The 16,400-nt window shown below is 40.9% G+C and overlaps 1 protein-coding gene across 8 annotated transcripts in view; it reads left to right on the top strand.

The window, feature by feature from the left end:
• The first annotated feature begins 356 nt into the window (after positions 1–356).
• The window catches only part of SLC37A3 (solute carrier family 37 member 3), a 40,184-nt gene continuing 24,140 nt past the window's right edge, over positions 357–16,400 (top strand). For 6 of the 8 annotated variants that reach the window (XM_036926152.2, XM_057504827.1, XM_036926147.2 and 3 more), the window contains exons 1-4: positions 357–485; positions 10,048–10,206; positions 11,383–11,491; positions 15,627–15,719. In XM_036926152.2, the coding sequence (XP_036782047.1) occupies positions 10,118–10,206; positions 11,383–11,491; positions 15,627–15,719 (291 nt within the window). In that variant the 5' untranslated portion in view covers positions 357–485; positions 10,048–10,117. Of the gene's footprint in view, positions 633–7,151; positions 7,241–10,047; positions 10,207–11,382; positions 11,492–15,626; positions 15,720–16,400 lie in introns of those variants that run through there. The other 2 variants (XM_057504824.1, XM_057504825.1) reach the window with 2 other exon arrangements.

Below are 16,400 nucleotides of genomic sequence, written 5' to 3'. Positions count from 1 at the left end.
AGATGATCAGGTGTGTGCCTGTAGACTATGTGTTAATCCAAGCTAGACAAGGGCAATAAAACATCCACGTATGCAGAAGATTTCTCTCAGAACGGGGGGGTGAGGTTCTAAGCCTCACCTCTGTTGATCCCCATTTTCTCACCTGATGGCCCCCCTGCGACTGTGCCTGTCTTAGGTTGTCCCAGATCATATCTTATCTTTTCCTCACTGCCTTTCCCCGCCAACATTCCTGGCCGGTGACCCCTCAGCCCTGCAGCCGGCTCAGGACACCTCTGCCCGCGGCGGAAAGCGGCGGACCCCGCCCTCCCAGTCCCTTCCAGCCCCCCGCCCGCCAGTGAAGCTGCGCCGTCGGACTACAGCTCCCAGCAGGCCCCGGGGGAACAGGCTGGTCACGTGAGCGCCCGGAAACCCTGGCGGCAGCGGCGGGGGTGAGGTGGCGGGGTGGCCGGCGGCGTGCGGTTGAGCAGAGCTGTGCGAACCGAAAGGTGGGCTGGAGCGAGGCGACTCCTGCGCGTCTCGGGTTCGCGAGCCGCGGCGCGTGGGCCCGGGCCGAGAAGGGTCCGGCGAGGGGCGGGGGCGCCGCGCGCGAGGTCCGGCGAGGGGCGATGCGGTGGTGAAGCTGCTGGCGCCCGGTGGGTGTGGCGCCCGCCCGGTTGGCCGGCCTCTGGCTCCCGGCCACGCCTGGCCCGGCTCTTCGGCCCGCGGTCCTGCGGGCAAGCGGGGGCCCATGCCGCAGGAAGAGGGCGGGAGGATCGGGGGGTGCCCCGGGCAGGGTTGGTGGCTGGCCGGCGGCGGCGGGGCTCCTGTCCAACAAAAGGGCCTGGAGTTCAGAGCAGGTGAAGGGACGCTTTTGAGGAAGGGCGGGGAAGCCTTTGGAAAGGATGTGCTGGGGCCAGAGAGGGAAAAGGGGTTTGTTTTTTGGTAACTACCATGGTCGCAGTCTAGGAATTTGGTCAGATTACTTATTCCTCATTCCTTAAGTATTCTTATTTGCAGAATGTGGTCTGTTTATTCTCCCTTTTGACAGGGCTTAATGGGAGTGAGTTCACAGGGTTTTTGGTGTTTCCTTGAAATACAAGGTTGTGGGTGATTTCATGGTAACTTTTACTGAAGTGTTCCTGGGGAGAATGTACCTGCGGTGAGCAAAATCTGATTGATTGCCGTCTCCGTTCTTCAGTGTCTTGGTGCTGAATTCTTTCTTTCCCACTTCTTGGATGTTTACTGTGTGCCAGGCTGTATACTAGGAACTTTTAATAAATGACCTCATTTAATCCTTACATGAGAAAATTGAGGCTCAAAGAAGTTAATGAAGTGGAGGGTCTTGGATTCCAACTCGAATTTTAATGCCCTTTTGTGGGCCACACGTGGCTTCAGATGACATCATTCTTCTGTTAATCTTTCGTTGCCATCAGAAAATGACCCCCAAACAATACTTTTATAAATTAAAATCAGTGCAACGTCTCGTTGCTGTCAGGATCAGGTGTATCACTGAAGGTTCTTTTTGTCCATGTTCATCAGTGATATGAAATGCCACAGCAATGACCATTAGCTGGAGTAAAAAGTCCTCTGTCTTGGAGAGGGAAAGATTTTTATTTTGAAAACGAGTTGTTTTTGGAATCTGTTCAAAAATAGGAAGAAAGTGATTTTGGGAACCCTGGAGTAAGATGAGAGAATTTTACCGGTAAATGCTAGGTGTTTTACATCTGTGGTAATGAAACAATTTAAGAAGAGAAAAATTACAGTAAGACTTGGTTTTAAATAAAAAGTTTTATGTGGTACAGGTAAATGGCCCTAATATGGCATAAAAAAGATACTCGTTTAAGTGTGGAGCATTGGGGTGCTAAATTACAACATAATACTCTCAAAATGGGTAAACTAAACTATCCATTTAATACTTTTTCACCTACCTCTTTATACTATGGGTACACATAACCTTTTCACTTTGCAAACGTAAAAACTGAGGTCTGGGAAGTGTAGTAATTGAGCAGCTAATGCTCTTTTCATTTGAGTGTAGTGTATGAGAGAACCACTATTATAAGAAGTGTTTCCTTTCTTTTTCCATCCTGGATTTATACCTCGAAGTTTAAGGTGAGATATTTAAATTACTGTGTTTTATCCAACTTGGGATATTTTATATTTTAACGTTTCTTATACAGCATAACATAGGGTCTAGGGTCAGGTCTGGTTTTGAATGCTTGCTTCATCTCTTAAGAGATATTACTTTCTAAAATCTTTTTTCTCTTCTGTAAGGTGTGTGAGAACTAAATGCAATCATGCATGGCAGGTACCTAGCACAGTGCCTGGCACTTTGAAAGCTTTCAGTGTTGGCCATCAAAGAATTCACTCATTCAAAAAATCTTTATTATCATTCTAAATGATCTGCTGGGTGTTGGGGACATAGCTGTGGACTTAAGACAGATAAGGCCACTGCTTTTGTGGAGTTTACAGATGAACGATAAACCTGTAAACAGTTAAACCAGATAATTCTATTGGGAGAAATGCCAAGAAGGAAAGAAACTTGAGATGAGAGAGGTAGGGACTGAGGGAGACTGTTGAGACAGGGTGATCAGGACAGACCACTCTAGAAGGCAACATTTGAGGATGATCCAGGAAGAGGGAAGAGCAGGCAGTTTGCAGAGAACCAGGAGAAGGCGTTTCAGACAGTGGAACAGCAAATGCAAAGGCCCAGTGCAGGTTCAGGGTGGTTCAGGGACAAGAAAGGGATTAGGTGTGGAAGAGATGGAGTGAGCATGAAGGAGTGCTGCTGGGGAGGGAGAGGAGGAAGGTAGGCAAAGGGGAGGAAGGAGATGTGCTGGCTTCTCCCTGTGTATACTGGCAAAGGGTTGGGGACCACCCAGACGCCCAGCTGGAGACTGGAGTGCCAAAGCTTTGTAGCTGCAGAAATGGACAACCTTTGATAATGAAGAAAAAAGGTGCAGAGTGGTGTGTTTCATATGTTCACTTGTGTATGTGTGTGAGAGGCTATGCCTGGAATGTAGGCAAGGTAGAGATGCTGCAAGGATGCAGAAGAAACTGGCAGGAGCACAGTGTGACTTGAGAGTAGGGAGGCAGATGCCACTGTGTATGTACTCTGGTGGCTTTTGAATTTCCTACCTTATGCATTTATAACCTATGAAAATAAAATAATTAGAAAAGAACCCAACCTCGCTCATCATTGTGCAGGCATCCCTGCCTTCACCCTTAGCCTCTTGCCAGTCTGCTCCCCACCCCTTAGTCTTCTACTTTACCACACAGGACTGGGGCATGCAGGCTTCGAAGGCCATGGCAGAGTTTTGTGTTTTTATCTGAGTCTTGGGAAGCCATCAAAGTGTTTTAGTTAGAGGATTAACAGCTGATTTATGTTTTAAGATGTGTTTCTGGCTGATGTGTGGAGAATGAGTGGAGGTGAGGGGTTTAGATGTAGAGCAGTGACCCCCTGCAGGAGGCTGCTGAGGTAGGCTTGGAGGGAGAGCTGGGTGGTTTATCTTGGTGGCAACAGTGGGGATGGAGAAAAGAGGATGGCTTTGGGAAGCGTTTTGGAGGGAATACAAACTGGGCTTAGTAATAGGTGAGATGTGGAAGCTGGAAGAAAAGGCAAAATGAGGGAGAAGTCCTGGTTACTTTGGGCAGCTTGGAGGAAGGGTGGTATCAGTTACTGAGGAGGGGCTCCTGGCGGGGAGCGGTCTTTGTGGGAGGAGATGAAGAATCCTGCTCTCCACACTCTAGGGATATCAAGCGGTCAGTTGGCTGTCCTGTGTGGATCTGGGAGTCACTGGCAGAAGGCCATCGTACTACAAGATGCAGGAAAGATCAGGAATTTTTAGGAGTAAAGTATGAAATTGTCCTTGAGGTTAAGAAAGCAAAATTATTAGGGAAGTGAAGATTTGCTGCACACTGTTGCATGCCCTTTGAGGTTTGTGGTTTTGAATCTAAAAAGTGAAACCAGCCTGCTCACGTGATTTTTCTATGGCAAAACTCAACTGCTTGGATGCAGGGAAGAAGGACAGAGGCAATGAGAACAAAGGCCCATGAGGGAGGGAGAGAGGTTAGATTCTAAGTTGGCAAAGAAGGCAGTGAGGGCACGAGGAAAGTAACAGGTAACACAGAAAATGGTGAGGTGACCGAATTGGGAGTCTTGCTGATGGAAAACGACTATTGGTGCGGGAAGTAGGGAAATAAGCAGGTTTCAGGAAGGAAAGAAAGGATGTTTGAAATACAGCTTGGAGAGGCGATGTAGTTATTGGTGATGACAAGGACCAGGTTTTGACCATGGAGTGGGTTTGTATTGTGGAATAGGGGTGAAGAGGGCGGAAAAGTGACAGGTGACCCGCCTGGATGTTGAAGGGAGGCAGAAGCAGTGGTGGGTGGGAGCTTCCGCAGTGAGAGGGTGGTGGTGGGTGCTGGCACACGCCAGCTGGGAGGGGCAGCTTCAAAGAAACCGGGGTCTTGTAAGGAGGAAGTTATGATGCTGGTGAGTTTATTGACCATGTATCTAGATTTCCAGTGAGCATGGGAAGAAGGCTGGGGTTGGGTGAGGACTGGGTCAGATGGGATGGGCACAAGGGGCTGGATGATATACATACACTGTCTCCTTTCTTACCAGTGTCTCCCCTTCTTGAGGTGCAGTCCATTCCTCCATAGCGTTCTTAATACAGGACAGCTTTAAATCTTAACTATATTTGGATTGGAATGAACTCTAAATATCTATGAAAAGTGAAAAATTTGGGATGTCTTATATTCCAAAGCTTTGTTCTGTAAAGAGGAGATTGGCTTCCATCTGGACATGTTATACGTGAAGCTGTCTTTTATTCAACATTGATTGCACAATATGGAGTGCTCCAATCTAGAAAATAACTTTTGTGGGTGATCTTCTAGGACGGACAAAAGCTTCATTACAAATCAGATGAGTTAGTAATTATGAACTTGCTTTGAAAAGTAGGGCAGAGCTCAGTCGTTCTGGATCCATTTTGATGGCAAGGATCTTATTTTCATCAAGCTTTTTTTTTTTTTTAAAGATAATCCTTGTTCTCACTTGATAGTTGTATATTCAGTATCTATTGATTAAGAAAATACTAAGTGACAAGCTACTATGAATTCAGAACCCTTAAATGAATTTTGGTTTTATTATAACAGTATTTACATACTCTTGAAAAGTGTTAGATGTCTGCTCAGTTTGTATTTAGAGCAGGAAAGAAAATTGGTCTTCAGAAAGTAGGATGTGCTTGATGGACTCAGACTTGGCAAAAACTGTGCCTCCCCAGGGTCCCAGAGATCACAGATGATTAGAAATCACTTCTGTAATGTGAAGGATATAAGTGTAAGGTATTACTGTTAATTATTATAATTACATAGGACCAGATGTTACAATAGTATTCATTTTAAATGGCATTCTGCCAACAGCAGGTGAATGTTTAAAACTATTTTCCCAATATACATTTCTCCCATCACTGTAGTGAAGGAAAAGGTGTTTTATTAGAAACTATATCCAAATGATCCGAAACAGCTCAGTAGTCATTTAAAGCTATTAATGGGACACCATCAGCAGAACAAAAAGGCATCCCACAATATGGGAGAATATATTTGCAAATGACATATATGACAAGGTGTTAACATCCAAAATATATAAAGAACTCACATGCCTCAACACCCAAAAAGCAAATAACCTTATTAAAAAAATGGGTGGAGGATGTGAACAGACACTTCTCCAAAGAAGAAATTCACATGGCCAACAGGCACATTAAAAAATGCTCCACATTGCTAATTATCAGGAAAATGCAAATTAAAAGCACAATGAGATAATACCTCACAGCAGTTAGGATGGCCAACATCCAAAAGACAAGAAACAACAAATGCTGGTGAGGATGTGGAGAAAGGGGAACCCTCCTACACTGCTGGTGGGAATGTAAACTAGTTCAACCATTGTGGAAAGCAATATGGAGGTTCCTCAAAAAACTAAAAATAGAAATACCATTTCACCCAGGAATTCCACTCCTAGGAATTTACCCAAAGAAAACAAGTTCTCGGATTCAAAAAGACATATGCACCCCTATGTTTATCGTAGCACTATTTACAATAGTCAAGATATGGAAGCAACGTAAGTGTCCATCAGTAGATGAATGGATAAAGAAGAGGTAGTACATATACACAATGGAATACTATTCAGCCATAAGAAAGAAACAAATCCTACCATTTGCAATAACATGGATGGAGCTGGAGGATATTATGCTCAGTGAAATAAGTCAGGCAGAGAAAGACAAATACCAATGATTTCCCTCATTTGTGGAGTATAACAACAAAGCAAAACTGAAGGAACAAAACAGCAGCAGACTCCCAGACTCGAAGAAGGAACTAGTGGTTACTAAAGGGGAGGGGTGTGGGAGGGCAGGTAGGGAGGGAGAGAGAAAGGGATTGTGGGGTATCATGATTGGTGCACATGGTGTGTGTGGGGTCACGGGGAAGACAGTGTAGCTCAGAGAAGACAAATAGGGACTCTGTGGCATCTTACTACACTGATGGGCAGTGACTTCAATGGGGTATAGGGGGGACTCAATAATAAGGGTGAAAGTAATAACCACATTGTTTTTCTTGTGAAACCTTCATAAGAGTGTATATCAATGATACCTTAATTTAAAAAAAATGAAAAAAATTAAAAATTAAAGCTATTAATGTAACTGTATGTCCTTGAAATACACAACCATTTCTGTCTAAGCAAGGTAATACCAATCTGTTGGTGCATACGTTTTTGGAATTACTGGTTTACTCAATAAATTATTGAATTTCATAACACATATTCTTTTCTGAAGTACTCAGTTTTTGAGGTGTGAATTGTTTAATTCAAAGAGCTCCTATTTAGAAAGAATGGTTAAAGCTTTGAGGTGTTCCACTTGGGTTTCATGTTTAATTTTGAGGGCAGAGATAAATTTAGCAACACGAATAGCTCTTGGTTTTGTAACTTCCTGGTACAGACAGAAAATATATTTACTATGTTTTGTGAGTGGAATTATGTAGTCTTACTTAGCTCATAATTTTGTTGATATTTTTCAGGGGAATGATTTAATTGAAATTAGGTACATTCTACTGATGTGGGATTAATCATGGGCAGATCAGTGGCTAAAATAATTATCTTAATACCTTACATATGTTGTTTATTTTAGTCTTATAACTCTCTGAAGAGATAAGCCATTTTACAGATGACCATTTCCATGTCATAGGGATTGGCTTGTCCAAGGGCTCACAGCTGGTGAGTGAAACAGCCATAATGTTTATATAGTTTTAATCATCACAACTTTGTACCTTTTATCCAAAAGTTTCAAGAATGGCCTTTCACCTGGGGCTGCCAGCCTTTGAGGTTTGGACACATCTATTGCTGTGGCCAGTGAGAACAGGAGCATAGTATCAATTACAGGGGCTCAGCGTTGAAAACAAAGCCCTGTGATTTGCTGCTTTTAGTATTGGGAGCTCTTGAGTTTGTCTTCTGTCTTGACTATTGTAGTATATTTATCATACAAGTCATTCTGTTAACTTTGTTTTGTTCCTAATATGTAGTTAAATTATAGATCTTTTCCAAAGCTGTGGATGTTTTCCCTTCTGATTATAAAAGTTATATACACATTTACGGTACAGTGTTTAAGAAAGTATATTGAAAATTAAAATTATCCATAATCCCACTACCCAAAGAAAACTAGTATATTCCCCATTTATTTGTAAATATTATATAAACAGAGTAGAGTTGATATTCATAAGTCATATCCTACTTTTTTCACTTGACATTTTCTCATTAAGAAATCCTAATTTATCATGTCATGATTATAAAATCCTCAGCCATATGGATATACTGCATTCTCTTTTTACTATATATAGGGGTTGTTTCTGTGGACTGGGAACTGGAGACCTTAAGGTTGGATGCTTCTGTTATGCTTAACTGTTGGTTGCAGCTTTCAGAGAAGACAGAAGAGAGGTGAGAGGGATGTCATAGGAGGAGTTGCCTCCCTCTTCCCCTGATTCCCTTATGACTGACACAAAGTTCATTTCTTTAATATGAAATGGCTCTTTGATACTTTGTAAAAACTACCTTTGTTTGTAGACCTGAATGCATCTTGTATTTCTTTAGGAATAGATCCCTGGAAATGGAATTTTTGTGTCAGAGGCTCTTGATAAAAATGGCCAGATTGTCTCCCTATAATTTTGTGCTAAATTTTCACTTCCATCAGCAGTATATGAGAGTTCAGGAATCCTTAGATCTTGAGCTACAATCTTTTCTAACTATGCAAACATTTTCTTCCTTTAATAAGCATTTCTTGTATTACTAGTGAGATTGGAAGTTTTATTTGATTAAGTCTAATAGCCCTGAGTTGTCTATTCATTTCCTTTGCTCATATTTCTGTCACCATTTGTGATTTTCTTAGCAGTTTATATGAGAGTTCTTTTTCTTCTTAAGGAGTAGTTAAAAGTAATTATTAATCTAGTTTTCTAGTGTCACCTAGCCCACGTGATTTTTTTCAAGCCCCGATGTTATGCTGACTGATTGTAAGTCTAATTAATTCAGTTTTTGCAATACGGTACTGGCTCAAGAAGAGACCCATAGATCAATGGAACAGAATAGAGAGCCCAGATATAAACCCATGCATATATGGCCAATTAATATGTGATGAAAGAGCCATGAATATACAGTGGGGAAAAGACAACCTATTCAATAACTGCTGCTGTGAAAACTGGACAGCTACATGTAAGACAATGAAACTGGATTATTGCCTAACTCCATACACAAAAGTAAATTTGAAATGAATCAAAGACTAAATTTAAGACATAAAACCATAAAATTCTTAGAAGGAACATAGGCAAAAATCTCTTGAACATGAGTATGAGCAATTTTTTCCTGGACATGTCTTATTGGGCAAGGGAAACAAAAAATGAACAAGAGGTACTACATCAAACTAAAAAGCTTCTGTACATCAAAGGACACCATCAGCAGAACAAAAGGCAGGCTACAGTATGGGAGAATATATTCATAAAAGATTTAGCTGATAAGGTCCAAGATATATAAAAAGCTCATATTCCTCAACACCAAAAAAACAAATAACACGATTAAAAAATGGGCAGAGGACCTCAATAGACATTTTTCCAGAGAAGAAATACAGATGGCCAACAGGCACATGAAAAGATGCTCCACATCTCTAACCATCAGGGAAATGCAAATCAGAACCACACTGAGATATCACCTCACACCAGTCAGAATAGCTGGGAATCCAAAAGACAAGATAACAGTGTTGGTGAGGGTGTGGAGAAATGAGAACCCTCCTACACTGTTGGTGGGAATGTAAATTGGTGCAGCCACTGTGGAAGGCAATATCAAGGTTCCTCAAAAAAACAAAAATATAAAAACCATTCGACCTAGCAATTCCACTTCTAGGAATTTACCTGAAGAAAAAATCCTTGATCTGAAAAGACATGTGCACCCCTATATGTTCATTGTCACATTATTTACAATAGCTAAGATATGGAAGTAACCTAAGTGTCCATCAGTAGATGAATGGATTGAGAGATGTGTTACATATACACAATGGAATATTATTCAGCCATAAAAAATAGTCCTGCAATTTGCAACAGCATGGATGGCTCTAGAGGGTATTATACTCAGTTAAATAAGCCAGGTGGAGAAAGACATATAAAACAAAGCAAAGCAGAAGGAACAAAAGACACTGAGAAGGGACTGGTGGTTACCATGGGGGAGGGGTTGGGATGGGTAGTTGGGGAAGTTGAGGGGGATAAAGGGGCACAAAAATCCTCAGTCATAATGTAGATTGGTCTCGGGGATGGTAGTACAGCATGGAGAATATAGTAAATGATTCTGTAACATCATCCTATGCTGATAGATAATAGCTGTACTAGTGGGGCTGAGGATTTAATAATATGGGTAACTGTTGAACCACTGTTGTATACTTGACACTAAAATAAGACTATATCAATTAAAATAAATAAATAAATAATTCAGTTTTGGGATAAACTTTCTATTCTGAATAATGCTAATAATGTGTTTTGTCTTTCCAGAGAGAAGAAATAATGTAAATCATTCACTCTCTAAACATTAAAGTCAAAAGTGAGGAAAGTCAGGGAGAACATGGCATGGCCAAATATTTTTCAAAGAGGAACTTTGCTGTCCCGGTTCAGCCATCATCATGTTGTTGTCTTCCTGCTCACTTTCTTCAGGTACTTGGATTGCTAATGTGCTCTTGTATTTTTTTTCCCTGTTGAGGGAGATATTTATTGCATGGCAAGTGTTTAATACAGTAATTGGCATGGATGTATCAATGAAGTACGATGAACTACTCCTTCTGTTGTACTTTCTGATAGGTCCAATGAAGTAAGTCCTCCAGGGCTGTTTTGTCCATTTGCCTCAGTGTATGGAGTCATTTTTGGTTGGAGTGCTGGCTGGAGGGAGCCTCTTGTATCTAGTGTGTTGAGACCAGGGGGTTCAGTTAAACCTCCTGTGATGCACAGGACAGCCCCCGACAGTGGAGAATCTCTGGGACCAAACTGTCAGTAGTGCTGTGGCTGAGTAACCCTGACCTAATAAAAAGTCCTACTGTATTTGTTAAACCTGGAGCTTGAGAACACAGGATGTGCACTCAGGGAACAGTGAGTGCCTCCGTGAGCGGTAAAGATGGTATGAGACAATTGTGAGGAACTTCGATAACTCATGTGAGATTCTGGGTGTTAGCATGTTTCTAATTCTGTGGCCTTCAGTGACTCTCTTTAGTGGTCTGTAGATAACAAAAACCAAGCTGTTTGGTGGTAGGATCGTGTTATTTGTCAGCTGCGACTCAGCTATTTTGATGATTTCTTCTGCATAAATTTTATATTAATCTTTACTGAAGGTGCCACAAATGATGATGGTTTGTTTTTTTTATGGCAGAAACTAGGAAAATCCATAATTATTGATAGGTAATTTGGATGCTTGGTTTAGGAATGTCTGTTTATGTGGTGGTGGGGGAGGCATTAGTATGAAGAAAACACAGGGCTCTAGAAGAAGCTATGAATGGCTAAAGCAATGAGTGGTCATTGGTTGCTAATGACTTAAAATCCTTCCCAGAATTGCAACCTTGATTTAGAGCAGATTGGGATTGGTCACATCTCCATCTTCTAAGTCCAGAGATAAATTGAGAGTGAACACAGGCACATATTTAAAGACTAGTCAATTTTTTCCTTGCTTAGTAGAGACTGTTTCAATTGATAGTTCCTCTAAAGCAGTTTTCCTTTCTTTCCTTTTTTTTTTAAAGAGAAGAATCCTAAAATTAAATAAAACAAATGGGAATATATCCGTGATTTCATTGAATGCCATTTTCTTTGCTATTCATTTAGATGGTTTTCTTCTCTCTTTTATAGTTACTCGTTGCTCCACGCGTCAAGAAAAACTTTTAGCAATGTCAAAGTCAGTATCTCTAATCAGTGGACCCCAAGTGATTTTAACAAATCTGTTGAGCTGCCTGTAGAGGTAAGCAGAACAAAGGGCTGAAATGGATTTAAGAAGAGAACTGTGCTCGTCCCTGAATTCTTCTTAAATTCTTCTATTTTGTTTCATTCATCTGCTTAGGACTCTAAAATGGCCTGTTGTTTCCAATGGCATATAATCCAAGCTATTCTGTGTGATTTCTTAGTTTGCTCTAGTTCAGGCCTGTTTTACTATTCCAACCAGCTTGTTTCTCCCTGCTTTGAAGTCACACAATTCTGGCAAGGCTATTTATTGAGTTTCACAAATACCATACTCATTTCTGCCTTTGAGATTTTGCTCATCTTCTTTTGTATGCTCTTCCACCTTCTTCCCAGCCATCTAAATTTTGCTTTTCCTTTTGGGTTAAGATAAAATGCCACTTTTTTCTATCAAGTTTTTCCCCAGCTTCTGCTAATTTTTTTTCCTTCCAAATTGTGCATACTGTATGTTATATAGCTTAATGTCTCAGTATTTCAGTTACTTGTGTCTTCCCTAAGAGTCTTGAGATCAGGGAAATATATCCAGTTCCTTTAATTAATATTCATAGTGTGTTTTATTTCTTAAAAATTATTTCCCCTATTTGGATTAATTCAGAGTTGACATAAATTTATAGGTTCTGTATACTCACGTATATGGTAATTCAGTAATTGTATATTGAGAGTCTGTCTTACATAAACACTGTTCTAGAAGCCCTTCCTAATGGAGCAGACATTCTAATAGAGATGGTTCTGAAAAGTTTTTATCAAGTTTAAGTTATTAGGAACTTTTGAAAGGAGAGATGTTAAGAATAGAGGGCTAAATATCAGACTGAGTCTTGGTTAGTGCTGTGTGTACAGTGAGTATGTCTAAATGATCATTAACTGACATGTTATAAACCTGCCAGGCAGTATAGAACCTCTCTTTGTCATTATTGAAACAAGACCACCCAGCTTCTGCTTTACTACTTCTTGGGAGAAGAAACTCCCTATCTTCTGACATGGACAACTTCCTATTCAGCTCTCATTATGAGGAAGTTCTTTCTTATATTGAGGTCAAAGTGTTCTACTTTTTAATTTTGATCTTGGGTTTTATCTTCAATGCTAAGTTGATTCCTGCTGCATGACAGCCAATTATTTGCAGAAAACCTGTCTTCCTGTGTAGTCTGCTCCTTCAACTGTACTTTAGTGACACTGCACTAAATGTGCTGTTACAGGAATGGTCTGACCAATGTACAGAAGACTAGGATTTAATTTAGGCACTACATTTTTGGTTATGCTGCCTAAGGCTGCTTTTGTTTTTTAGGTAGTGAAGTTGAGGGTTCCCAAGATCATTTCCAGGTTTGATAATTCACCAAGAAGACTCACAGGACTCCACATATAGTCACACTTACAGCTATGATTTATTACAGTGAAAGGATGAAGTGAAGAATCACCAAAGGGGAAAGCGCAAAGTTTGGGGAGGCCTGGAGAAACCAGATGCAAGTGTCCGCGTCCAAGAGTCCTTTTCCAGTGGAGTCACAGAAATGTGCCTATTTCTGCTTAGATATTTTATTTACTTATTCTAACTGCTGTTAAAATAGGTTTCACCATTCTGATATTCAGAACTATGGATTATGTAGTTTGGACAGATTGGTTATACAGAAGTCAAGTTCAGGCTTATCCTGGGTCTTCGTATTTCCGTACCTGCCCTCACGAGAACAGTGCTGGCTGTCCGTTCCTTTCTTTGGACTTCAAAGTCTAGGTTTCTTCTTTCCTGAGGCCTGCGGCAGGGAGCGGAGTGTCTCAGGTCATGTGTGCTTTCACTCCTCCTGTGCTGTTGGGTGTTAGCTGTCTGAACTCTAGCTTCCCTTTGAGTCTTTTCCAAAGTGGAAAGGGTTCTTAGAACCAGAAGTTTATATAAAATTAGTCTGAAAAATGTTTTACCAATGTATCATTAAACATTTCTTAAGTGTCCTACATAGTATCCTCAAAAGGTATTTATAGCTTTCATTTTTATGCATAGCTATCTTAGGTGATTTACAAAAGAAATTAAGCAGTCTTTTAATTTTATTTTTTAAATTAAATTAATTATTTTTATTAAAGTTTCATTGATATACAACCTTATGATAGTTTTACATAAACAACACTGTGGTTTCAGCATTCACCCATATTGTCAAGTCCTCACCCCCTCTGTTAAGGTCGCAGTCTGTCAGCTGTTAATGTAAGTTAATAGTAAGATAGTTAATAGTTAGATGTTAATAGTAGTTAATAGTAAGATGCTATAGAGTCATTACTTCAGGCACAGTCTCTTTACCTTGAGAATTTATAATGGATTGCATGGAAATGGACAAACATTGAAAATAGTAAGTGAATATAAGATAAGATCTGTGTTTATAGATAATAAAGAGGAATAGTTAAATCTAGTATTTGAGGACAACTTGACTGAAAATTGTAAACAAAAATTTGTTCTTTTAAATTAAAAAGCCTTCCCCCTCCAGACAGTACACTCTTCCCATGAGAATAGCGTGCGGGAGTCTAAACTTCTCCAGGAGAGGGAAGCGAGTTTCAAGGCGTCCTCAGCGGCCCGTCTCTGCCTCACCTCAGCTCCTCCTCTGCAGATTCTCACAGAAGCTGATACCACTTGCCTTAGGCAGAGCACAGACCTGAGAACCAAGGCAGCGTCGGCGCATCCTCTGCTCACCACCTCAGGAAGCTCTCCGTGTCAGTAGCGTCCCCACCCCCATGCACAGCCCTTAGTTTGTGACACACATTCTCAGGAAACCCACACTGTGACCTTCCATATGTGCACATCATTTCATGCTTCCAGGAAGTGCCCCAGCATGGTGCAACCGCAGTAGGGGTTCAGCCTGTCCCCCCACGGCACAGAAACCCCTCTGTACATACAGCCAGTACACTCACGATTATTGCACATATGTGCAGGCTGGCTTTGAATCACTGGAGTGTGTGGGATTTTAACATGTTAAAGTCATTAAATGTTGGATGAGTGACTGTATGCTTGGACCATTTCTCACCTACTAGTATAGTTGTCTTGATCTGAGCTACATTACCAAAGTAAACTTTCTTCACTAGACTTTTTCTTTTATCTTATTTTCTGAATCTTTTTGTTAGTTCTACTTTGTTTTTTTAGTTTTTAGTTTAGTTCTGTTTTCCTCTTGTAAAGTAGGCAATCAAAAGTATATTTCAGCTGAATTCTGGCAGCAAAACAGAGAAAAGCTGTTTAAAATTTATCAGTTCTTGTGAAAGCCACACCTGCAGGAAGTTTGGTGACTTGAGAGAGTAAAGAGAACCCCCTGAGACAGAGCCAGCAGCTTGAGGCCCCTGTCTTTAGCTCACATTGGTGTGTGCCCAACGGGGCTTAGTCCTGGGTCCTAGTGAACCCATATGACATCAGGGACAAAGATTGTGGGCAGGGGAAAATGTGGCAAAATAACTCTAATTGGAGAAATTTAAGGCCCTAGTTGCCATGCTGAAATGCTAGATGTTCAATAAATATTTGTTGAGCAATAAAAATTACTAATTTTATTTAATCTAGCCCCCAAGTACACTATTTTTAATATTCTGTGTGATGAAGCAGAAAGTATGCATATCTGCCAAATACCCAAATCTGAATAATTGTCGCTTGTCTGCAGTGCACCCAACTGTGCAGGTGCTTTTCCTCAAGAAGCCGTCATTACTTTGGTTGACAGAAGTGCTTTATTTATGCTTTCTACTTTATCACACAGAATATTAAAAAAGAAGTGGACTCGGGCCAGATTTAATAAAATTAATAATATTAACTGCTCAACAAATATTTAGTGAGCATTGAGCATGTGCCAGGGATATTCTTATGTGAAATTGGCTTAAAGCTGGGAGTATGGAAATGAAGTATACAGTGCTTACTGGTATAGGGGATGTAACTTGTGATTTCATGCTAAGGCACAGGAGTTTCACCCACCACTACTTTTGCACCATCAATGGACAAGTCAAAGGGAAAAAGCAGATAACATTTCAGTGTTATGCAGATAGTTTTGACCTTGTGGACCTTTTTGCATTGTTTCCTTATCTATGGAGTGCTAAATTACTCTTTTCAACATCACCAGGTTTCCGAGAGGGTGGGCAGAGGTTGTATGAGAAACAAAGTCTGACAGACACCAGCAGGGACTGACTTGCTCTTGTTGCAGATCTGGAGCAGCAACCATTTGTTTCCCAGCGCAGAGGAAGCCACTCTTTTCCTTGGAACACTGGATACTATTTTCCTCTTCTCCTATGCAGTGGTAAGTTTTAGAATTCTAAAGTTTTAAGTTGAGGAAAGATGTAAAAGGAAATGACTCTAAACCTTATGAAGTTCGTGAAGGACTTTGAATTTGCTGACTGAGGAGAGTTCAATATTGCTAAAGTTTATATTTTGTGCCCTTGCCACCCAACTATCCATCCATGCATTTGACAAATATTTATTGAGCACCTGGCATGTGCCAGATACTTTCCTAGTAGTAGTCATTAGTGAGTATCACAGGAAAAATCCCTACCTTTATAAAGCTTATATTGGGGTGGGTACTAAGGGAGCTGGGTAGTAACACAGTGTTATAAATAAGTAAATTATGGAGCATATTTGAAAGTGATAAATGCTATAGAGAAAATTAAAGCAGGAAAAAGGGAATAAATAGCCCTGGATGGGTTGTAGTTTTAAGTAGGGTGGCTGGGGCAGCGCTTGTGTAAAAAGAGATTATTTGAACAAAGACCTGATGTGGGTAAGTGAGGTCGCTGTGACCAGGAGTGAGTGGCAGGAGTGAGGCTGAAGAGATGATGGGGCTCAGATCTGTAGGGCTTTGGTGCCTTGGTCGGGGCTTTGGCTGTAACCCTGAGTGAGAGGGGAGCCCTGGAAGGTTTTGCACAGAGGAGTGTCAGGATCTGGCTTATACAGGAGGGGTGCACCTGACTCTCTAGGAGACTAGTCT

The sequence above is a fragment of the Manis pentadactyla genome, chromosome 7, assembly GCF_030020395.1.
Source record: "Manis pentadactyla isolate mManPen7 chromosome 7, mManPen7.hap1, whole genome shotgun sequence".
NCBI lineage: Eukaryota > Metazoa > Chordata > Mammalia > Pholidota > Manidae > Manis > Manis pentadactyla.
Note: the sequence above shows the minus strand (reverse complement) of the source record. Positions and strands in the feature narration are given on the sequence as shown.